The sequence below is a fragment of the Gastrolobium bilobum genome, unplaced genomic scaffold (assembly GCF_033153095.1).
Source record: "Gastrolobium bilobum isolate Gb01-03AN ecotype WA unplaced genomic scaffold, APGP_CSIRO_Gbil_v1 utg5903, whole genome shotgun sequence".
NCBI lineage: Eukaryota > Viridiplantae > Streptophyta > Magnoliopsida > Fabales > Fabaceae > Gastrolobium > Gastrolobium bilobum.
The window spans coordinates 344,465-355,352 of NW_026899498.1; the positions used below are offsets into that span (position 1 = coordinate 344,465).

General features: G+C 35.0%; 1 protein-coding gene across 3 annotated transcripts in view; it reads right to left on the reverse strand.

The window, feature by feature from the left end:
* LOC133290671 (uncharacterized) overlaps positions 1-9,247 on the reverse strand; it is a 34,301-nt gene extending 25,054 nt beyond the window's left edge. For all 3 annotated transcript variants that reach the window (XM_061488797.1, XM_061488796.1, XM_061488795.1), the window contains exons 1-2: positions 8,966-9,247; positions 186-266 (exon numbers count right to left, since the gene is read on the reverse strand). In XM_061488797.1, coding sequence (XP_061344781.1) covers positions 186-266; positions 8,966-9,010 — 126 coding nt within the window. In that variant the 5' untranslated portion in view covers positions 9,011-9,247. The remainder of the gene's footprint in view (positions 1-185; positions 267-8,965) is intronic.
* Between the last annotated feature and the right edge of the window lie 1,641 nt (positions 9,248-10,888).

A 10,888-nucleotide genomic window follows, 5' to 3' on the forward strand; every position in this document is an offset into this window, starting at 1 on the left:
AATCCTTAAGGAGATTACATCTTATAAATTAAAATAATTCAAAATGCAAAGGTAAAAGCAATCAAGCATACATATAAGCAGAATTAAGGGGAAGTCATGCATGCACTGCCCCTGGACCCGTGTGCACACACATGTATTAGGCATATTAGTCACAAATACAAGTTTTATCAAAACAGTGTACAAACCTCCAAATAATTAACAGTAACGTGCCCAGTACCCTGGTCATCCCATTTCCCATCATCATTCAGACGGTAGACCTTGACACGCTGAAATCCAATAAGAAGAAAGACTAAGTAATAAGTCATATAGTCAGCTCAACCACTCAAGATATCAATATTAAAAAATGGCTGTTAAGAATACATTCCCTGAACCATTCCCAAATGTATAAATTGTTTTACATCATAATTCAATAAGCTTAGGTAGCCCAACTGCTCACTGTTGTGAAAATAGTGATTTCAAACACTGAAATCCAGCATAAAGCGCATTTATTCAGAGGCAAACATTGCTTTTCTTTTCCTTTTTCATTGTATGATATTTAAGAGGGACATGCGGAAGCAGTGTAAAGCAAGTAGCATCACCAAGCAAGACCAAAACAGCAAAACGGTTTCAATGAACCAAATGAAATGACAATCCCCTTTGTTTTCAATTTCTCTTACATTGATTATGCTTAGTAGGAGAAATATGATAAGAATACAAGGGTGAGAAAGAAATAGAAATTGAAACTACACAGTAAGGTAAGAAGTTTCTTTCCAGGATGTTAAAAATTAATAAACATGAACGAATGAAAATCAGGATCATCATTTTCAAATAAATCTTCAATACTAAGTTATTCAATCCCCTTTGTCCTTCAGACCTGGTAAACAAGTAAATAAGATTTCAGCTCCCTACTGGAAGAAAAAACATCTTTCAAATTACTTTTTCAAAAAGTTTATATGATAGATTCTCAAGCTAAGCTAAAAACAGCTAATCAGCCAAATTTGGCTACCTTTTAAAAGCAGGCCCTAACCATAAAAAGGAATTTTCACACCAAAAATAAATGTTAGAGAATACTATAAACCATTAAAAAGCCATCACCCACAAACTTAAGCTTTTGGGTTGAATTGGTTCTTTACATAGTATCAAAGTCTCATTTCACGGTTCGATCCTTACCGCCCCCATTTAATTAATAATTAATTCAGTATTGTGGAGTTTCTTCAAGCCCAATGGACTCTCATGTGAGGAGGTATGTTAGAGTTATATAAAACCATTAATGTAGTCTCACCCAAAAGTTTAAGTTTGTGGGTGAGGACTTTTTAATGGTTTATACTATTCTCTAACACGCCCCCTCACAAGAGAGCCCTTTGGACTTGAAAGGTGGATGATGCATCAGGCCCAGCCTACCTGTGCTAAGAAATTCCACACACAAAATTGGGGGCTGCGAGGATCGAACGAGACACGAGGATCTGATACCATGTAAAGAACCAATTCAACCCAAAACCTTAAGGTGTTGGGTGAGGGCCTTTTTAATGGTTTATATAACACATCCCCTCACGCAAGAGCTCTTTAGGCTTGAAGCGTAGATATTGCACAGACCCAATTTTTAATTTACCTTGTACTTATTCAATTCCACTAGAAAATAGGGGGAGATGAGGATCGAACTCGTGACATTGTGGTTACTGAAGCTCTGATACCATGTAAAAAACCATGATATCAGAGTCTCGTGTCCCAGATTCGATCCTCACCCCCCCCCCGGCACTTTTTTTGTGAAATACCTTAGCACAAGTAGGTGAGTCTGTGCATTATCCACCCTTCATGCCCAGTGAACTCTCGTATGAGGGGCCGTATTAGAGATATATATAATCATTAATGTAGCCTCACCCAACAGCTTAAGTTGTTAAGTAAAGACCTCTTTAATGGTTTTATATTATACTACAATAAAAAGGTTATTGAAATGGAACCAAAATCTGCACCTGTCTCACCACAGAATATCAAGAGATAGGATTATTATTTTCAAATATCTATCAGAAAAATTTTACTGCGTAATCTTAAGACCCAAGATGCTTTATTGGTACTGAATGTTGGATTGTAAGAGGCCAAGAAGAGCATAAGTTGAATGTTTAGAGATTAGGAATGTTGCGTTGGCTGAGCTGAGAAACAAGACGAGATTAGAGAATGAATGAATGCATTATAGAAAAAGTAGGGGTAACACCTAGTGAGGAAAAGATGATAAAATCTAGCCTAAGATGATTTGGCCAAGTGAGAAGAAGACCAGTAGAAGCTCCAACAAGGAAGACCAAGAAAAACTTTAAACCATTAAAAAAGGCTTAGATCTAAATGGTCCTTCTGAAGACTTAACATAACACATTGGCATCGTTTGATCCACGTAGATGTAGCCAGCTTCACGTGGTGGGAAAAGATCTGTTATTACTGTTTTACAAGTTAGGTGGGAGGTCTATTGGAGGGCAACTAACGAAACAGATTTTTATTCAATATTCTCCAAGAGCTGAAATTGAACAGGTAAGGTAAGATATAAGTGATTTAGTCAAAGTATAACCAAACAAAATTGATAAGCTTCGTGAAATACCACCACCTAAAAATCATATTCACTCCAAGTGGCTGCTTATGATGACTCATACAATATTCATCATAGGAAAAATCGAAAAGAGAACACTATGTTCCAAATAAGTCACTTCAGTACAACTTGGTTTCTGTGCTAAAATGGACAACAATATTAAATCTACTTGTTTTTCTTCTCTAACGTTGTAGGGCTTAGGGCTGTGATGGATAGACTAAACAATAATAATAACACCAAATTTATATTACTGAAATATTTGTGCAAAAAATTGTTTAATTAGTATATGGTTAGGAAATTCTGATAATTGATTAAGATGTTTATTAAATACTTAAAACTAATAACCGACTGACCAGTTTACAAGAAATGTTAAGAGACATAAGCAACAACCCAATAAAACCAGAAACTATAAAAATTTGATATGGAATAAACATCAACAATACCTTAATCACAAACTAAACTGGAAGTCGGTAGTTGATGACCCCAAAAAAGAAGCAAGAAAAGATTGAAGAAAAAAAAGTAAAATAAAATAATAATGATAATAATAATAATAATAATAGTAAATAAAAATGAAATAAAATGAAAAGTGAGAGCGAACAATAAAAAGAGAAAAAATAACAGAACACGAGAATCATCGACATCAACATCAACAACACCTTTATCCCAAATTAATTAGGGTCGGTGGTAGATGAACTCACATGAAAGATACAAAACGGTTGAAAAAAAGTTAAAAAAAAAATAAAAAATAAAAAATAAATAAATAAATAAATAAATAAATAAAAATAAACAAATAAAATAAAAATATAAAATAAGATAAAATAAAATAACAATATATGTATATATAAATAAATAAAAGTAAAAAAGAAAGGGACAAGAAGAAGTGGGGGAAATGAAGGGGAAAAGGACTAAAAAGGGACCATCTGGAACATAGGAATAACAGAACACGAGAATAAGAGAAAAAAATGTAAATAAGAGATAAAATAAATAAATATAGGGAACAAGGACTAAAATGGTCTACCCCTCCACACGGCTAAAAGCTTTCCTCCACTACATCCGCATATGAAATATGCAGTTTTTTTTTAAAATAAAATTAAAAGGCTCTTCCTTACAACTAGAGAAAAAATTGACAAAGCTGAGAGTGCACTAGTACAGATGCCAATCCCAACATGGTATATCTTTATATTAAAATTCATATTACTCCACATTATTACAAGCAAAAAAGTCTAATTTGATTCCCAAAATGAAAGAAAGAGGGAGGAAATGCAGCACAAGCTGCATACAGAATAAAAAAATGCCAAGAAATTAGACAGTAAATTAATAATCCACACTCTTTTGTGCGTATAAATAATGATTGATATAACTGAAAAACTAAAGAACGGAAGTGCATGTTACTCAAAAGGAAGAGACCAGGTTCATTTTTAGTGAGCGCTTAGAGTAACTACATAAGACGACTTATAACTAGTGCACTGCCAAGTGACATAGCAGCAACAATTCCAAATTATACGGTAGCATCTCACCAATAACGTAAAAATTTCAAAAATAAAATAAGGAATTACTAGGATATATACAATGCTTCTCATCTATGTTGCACCAACACTTCAAAAAACCTGAAATGTCGTGTCTGACACTCTCTAACACCCCGACACTCTGATACATTCCGACATCTATAATATTTGGAATTTCATTACATATCATGAAAAAATTGATCGGTTTTACCAAACTGATATAATAACTGATATAATAAAAATTAAAAACGAATACCGAATAAATCTCACTGCAGTGTATAAGAGATTTTCATTTTCAAGATATAATAGTAAATATTTACATCTTATGTTTCTTTACAAAATTGATGAGTATTATAAGTTTAATTTCATTTTTTGTTATATTATTGAATATTAAATATAATATACACAACATAAATTAAAAATATTATTTGATATCAAAATGTGTCTTAACGTGTCGAAATCTAACATTCTTTAGAATTAAAGCGTCGTTGTGTCGTGTCGTGTCCCGTGTCGGTGCAATATAGCTTCTCATTTTGTTTCCCTTATGCACTAGTTTTGTTCTATCGTAGTGACAGAAATGTCCAGCCAGTGGCAGGTATGTTTATATACGATCTAGATGCCCCCAATGTTCTGTTGTAGTGACAGAAATGTCCAGCCTACGGCTGGTATGTTTATATAGGATCTAGATGCCCTCACTCAGGTACCTATAGGGAAGGTACTTTAGAGAATACCGAATCACTTTGCACTTAACAGTATAGCCAAAGGGTGGGGTGTGTGCACAACGACAGCTAAAAGAGAAAGAGTTTAGAGTGTGTGTACTATGTACCTTATTGGCTTAACCCTTTATTTTCTAAATGGATTACATGGTAGTAGTGAAATTATGGGCCTCTTAGGAATATTAGGAGTCCAGTTCATGATCCATAGCTGCCGTAGTAGGATTAGTATAATTAAGAAATCTTTCCTTAATTCTCTCTTAGCCATTAGCCCTTTTTGGGCCTTCTAAAATATGAGTCTCTATGTCAGGTTCATAACAGTTGCCCCCCAACCCGGTAGTCTGGTTGTCCTTGCTGCCGGGGTGTATATTTGTCACGCTTTAGTTTTATCCGACAGATATAGTTGGGTTGTTGTGCCCACTTATTGTTGCGTTCACTATTATATATATTGATATCTATAGGTCGGCCATGTTCTTGGTCCGAGCCTTTTTAGCCTTTAATCTGTGGAGTATGGCTTCAGCCATCTTGTTGTGTTGAATTCTTACCTCGGACGTCCTCCTTGGCTTCCCTACCCGGTAACTTGGGTCCGAAATGAAGCATGTTGAATTATAAACTTGTTGGTCAAACTTTCGATACCGAGGTCACTATTAGAAGTGGGAGAATTTTCCCTTTGACCTCTTTGCCGGGGTCTTATCTTGACCTTTCTAAGCTATGATGTTTTAGCAAGAATCTATGGATACTTAATATGCTGCTTCAGTATTACTCCCTCGACCTGTTTCGTTGAGGTCCAACTCGGGAGTGGCTGATCTTACTCTTTGACTGCCTTGCCGAGATATCAATTTTGTCGCCTTTCATCATTCTATTTTGATGGTTGCATTCCTACACTTGCCCTCCAGTCCGGCAATTTGGAAGTTTGGGCTGTCGGGCTGTAATGTTTTTGTACTTCGGTTATGCCCGCATCCTTTTTGTTTGAAGACTTTATTTATTCATTTCTGTGTATCTCTCCACTACCTTGTTTGGGCTAAACGGGGTATTGGCCTTCCAGCCTTTTTCCTTAATCCGAGTTCTGAATCGGTCTACGTCCAAAATTTTGGACAAGTAGCTATGTGTCAAAATGCCAACTTTATTTTGTGCTTTTTTTTGCTGACTTAAGGACCTCTGAGAGTCTTTTGAATTTGGAACAACTATTCCCAATTTTATTCCCGATCTTGTAATTTTTTGACTTGCATGGTTCTTGACTTGGTAATCGTAGCTCTCTATTCAATTTAAGTCCGGTTTCGCATACCAAACTCTTTTGAGTTGGCCGAATTCATACTTTGATGGCGTCTTGCACCTTGCTTAAAATGAGCTTGGATACCATGGTATTAAGTCTTTATCTTATTGTTGACTTGGCTTTGGCCTAAGTCTTAACGTTGCGAACGCGTCCAATGTCTTGTGTATATCTAGCCCGATTTATCATAGCATGACTTTGATTATTTTTCAGTTTGCTTTTTCGCCTAAGTTTTAATGTTCCGAAGGCGTTTCTAGCCTTCGCTCTATTTAGCCCAGATTCTCTTTTCTGTGGCTTCTATTTCAACCTAGCCAAGATTATGCTATTTGTATGCGTGGATTCCGCAATTCTATTTTAGCACGGCTTTGAATACCATGCTCTAAACTATTTTAATGCGGCGTCATGTTTACGAAGGTGTCTATTTGTTCCTTCGTTTTATTTTAGCCCGGCTTTGCCCGCCATGGCTTTATAAATTTCGGACTTGGTTTTGCCATAATTTCGCAGTGATATTGCCTTCTATTTTAGCCTTAATTTACATGCCGCGACTTTCACATATTTCGACTTGATCAGAGTCATTTTGAGGAAAATCACTTCTTCGAATCCAGCTCACCTTGCCATGATGCACTAGTATCTGAGCCCCCGCTTCTTTCGCAATGGCTTTATTATATGAGCTCGGCTTCACATACCGTGGCTTTTGAATTTGAGCCTCGCTTCTTTTGCGGTGGCTTTCATATTTAGGCTCTGCTTCTTTTGCAGTGGCTTTATCAAGTTGACTTGCAAGTCTTAAGTGTATGAAGGTGATTTTTTCCCTTCTATTTTCTAGCCCGGCTTCGTATACCGTGGCTTTATAATATTTAACTCGGCTTTTTGCCAGAGTTTCAATTTCTAATCTGTCATAATGACTTGATTAGAGTTGTTTCAATCTGTCCTTTAAATTTTAGCTCGGTTTGGTTTATCGTAGCTTACATATGTCGACTTGGTTAAAGTCGTTTTGGATCACGGAAGGGTCCTTCCGTTTTCTCTGAACCTGGCTTGATGCCCTAGTGCATGCACTGCGCTTTTCCTCGAACCTGGCTTCGTACGTAGGTTTGCGCAACACTGGATTTCTGTTTAGACTTTGCTTATTTCATCGTATAGTATCTTTGATGCCCCCAATGTTCTATCGTAGAGACAGAAATGTCCAACTGGTGGCTGATATATTTATATAGGATCTAGATGCCCTTTATCAGGTACCTTAGAGAATAGTGGATCGCTATGCACTATAATACTAACGGCATAGCCAAAGGATGGGGTGTATGCACAGCGTCAGCTAAAAGAGAGAGGATTTAGAGTGTGTGTACCTTATTGGCTTAACCCTTTACTTATAAGTTATAAATGAGTTACCTGGCAATAGTGAAATTCTGGGCCTCTTAGGAATGTTAGGGGTTCAGTTCATGATTCATAGTTGTTATAGTAGGATTAGTATAATTAAGGAATCTTTCCTTAATTCCCTCTTAGTCGTTAGCCCTTTTTGGGCCTTCTAGAATACGAGCCTCTATGTCAGGTCCATAATAAGTTTATTGCAAGCCCGCTCGCGCTAGATTACTTCCTAATCTTTTAGTCAGTTAGATCAGACGGTTACAGTGGTTATAACCTCTAGTTAGTTCTCTGACTCAGCTGTGTCAGACTTAGCTCTATAAATAGAACTTGTTGTATCAGATTCTGTAATACTACCATTTCACAATCAAAGATGCTAGATTCCCTGAACTCTTTTGCTCTCACTTTCTCATATTTTCTCTCCCTTTCTCTTATTTTCTAGCTGATTTCCTTTAGGAATGTATCCAACTAGTAACCAAAATCCATGGATGTGACATTAAGAAAATCACTCAAGCTAAAACAAATATGAGCTTATCCAAATTTATCCTATCATCTAAAACCATACAATTCCAAGCTAATAGATTCTTGTCTCATAACCAAAACGTAAAGAAGCATGCGCACAACTCCCTTAACCTCTAATTGGACAAAAAAGTACGAAGATAACAGCTGAATCTTCACCTTTCAGTTCAATTTTTAAAAGGATTTCATTGTGATAGGCTTTCAGTGTATAACCCCATAACATTATCAGTTGGACTTTGCTAACAAGTGCCCTAAGGTCACTGGTTAAAGAACATTTAATATAGGGCATTAAATGTTGCTAATTATTTAAAGAAAGTGAAAAAAAAAAAAAGGCAACCTGACGGAAGGTTTGAGCCATTGCGTGGGTCTATAGTAGGTAGTCTTAAAATGCATTTGGAAGAGGCTGATTACTTGAATCTGTGACCTCGAGGACAAATAGTGTCAACACCAATGGTTATCCAAGGTTCCCTTCTAAAGAAGTAATAAATAGTTTTTGTGTTCCGAACGCAATTACGCTTTACTTTTCACATATTACGTTTCCTTTTTTACTTCACTTATTCCGAATCATTAAAAAAGTTTGAATAACACAACCGCTTAAGAAATCTAACTCTTTTAATACTCACCGGATGATAGTGTCAAAAACTTCAAAATTTAATCTCTATTTTTAAAAAAATTAAAAAAAAAATCCAGTGGAAGTAATATTATTTATTACAACAACAAAATACAACATAAAATACGTGTCCAAGCAAGTGCACCATCCTCTACAACTCCCCTTATTTGCCTCTCATGTTTCTAAAAATACCAAATAAGGAACGGATTGCACAAAACATAACAAGAACCGAGTGCTTGCTAAGGAATCACGGTCCAAATGAATTTACAAGCGGTAACACTTAGCCATACCAAATGCCTCCAGCTTCATCGCCAATTCACCAATAAATCAAACCGAAGCTCGAACTCAAAACACATCGAATAGCAACAAACAAACAAACAAAAATTGACTAGAATCTACGACATAGCCGAAAGTTTTCAATTACAGAAAAAGCATACTTGCCTGCATCGAATTAGCGTTGGACTGCGATTTCTCCGGCGCGCCCATCACAGCAACTCAAAATCTCAAAGCAAAAACAAAGCAGTGATACTGAATTTTGATGGGCTTCAACTTAGGGTTTTGAGGGCAAGGAGAATAAGAGAGGAGAAAACAATTGCTGCAAGGGAATCAAGCTTCAGGGAATCAACAGAAAACCCTAACCGCCATTGACGACGTAGCATCGCGAACTTTCGACTCTCTCTCTCTCTCTTCTTTCTCTCTCCTTTTTAATATTCTCCGCGCAAGAGTGTGTCCCCGCCCTTCGATTAAGCAAAAGGAGAAGTGAAAAACAATCACGCATGTGTGGAATACCGGGAATACCACTGGGTTTCCGCTGAAATTACGATTGCACCACGCAAGTTTGGTGTGACGTATAAGACATGATAGTATACGTTTATATTATATGTTATGATATTTTCAGTCATTTGTTGTGACTATCATATAGTATAAGCTTATACAGTATAATCTCTTAATACATCAAAATGATGTATAATTTAATCCGACCTCAGGGTGAGGGATAAAGCCTGATAAGAGATTGATGTATTAACATTATTGATCAATGTAATTCTCAAAAATTAATATATTATTTTAATATTAATCTATTAAAATAAAAAATTAAATTTTCAATATATTAATTTTTAAAATATTGAATATTTTTATTTTTATAAAAATTAAATTTATATTTTGGACACACTGATCAATAAATTTTTATAAAAATTAATATCATATGACATTTTTTAAAGAATTATTAAAATTCTTTATTAAAAGATATTTTTATTAAAAATATTTATTTTTATCATATATAGTATTATACAGTGCATTACCAAATACTAGATGATATTATCTTATACAATATATTATTTTAAACAATATCGTGCCAAACGTTATATTATCAGGTCTTATATTATCAGACCTTATCCTATACTATCAAACATATGCTGTATAAGCTTATACTATACGATGGTCACACTAAACAACTGAAAATGTCATAACGTATAGTATAAGCTTATACTATCATGCCTTATATGTCACACCAAACAGGCCCTAAGCTTAGAAACTGACATATAATGTGAATTTGCTTAACTATTTAGTAAATCCTATATAGAATTATGTTATTTTAACTAAGAGAAAGATATAAATAATAAAAGTTATGGGAGAAAAAATAGATTTTTTTAATTTAAATTTAAAATAAAAATATTAGGATGTGTGTTTTTCTATCTTAAAATGATACAATTATATGTCGTTTAAAAGAATAAATATTTTTCCTTAAAAAAATATAGCTTTTTTTTCTTAAATTTAAGTTTAGAATTTAGCTTATGCATATGATATATTTTTTAGAATGTTGTAAAATATTCATGCGAACGACTCTTTGATTTCTCGTGGCCTTTGATGTACCTTGTAACCACTATACTAATTATGAGTGAATGTGTAACTCATGACTCTTGATGTACCTTGTAACCACCACATTAATGGTGACTTTGAGTGTAATTATTCCCTATTCATGTTTAGAGTCTTATAAAATGACATGACTTCTATCGAAAATGTGTGGATGAACAAGAATAAGAATTTTACCTGTCTTTTTATATTCTTAGTCTTCATGTCTCTACCTCATCTCTCATTTTAGTTTCATAATATGTTATCAGCATAATAGTATCTATTATCCAAGAGACCATTGCACCAATGGACACTCACGAGATTTAACCTAAAAAATGAAATAATTCACAGTCAACAAAGGACAATTCCCTAACGTCTGGAAGGTTTCTCTCATGGCATACCAGAGTCTCGAACATGAATCAGGGTCTTATCCGAAGACCCAAACCCGAATGTACTATGGTTAACCAAAACGCAGCTACTCTATCACATGAACCACACCCAAAAATGCCACCT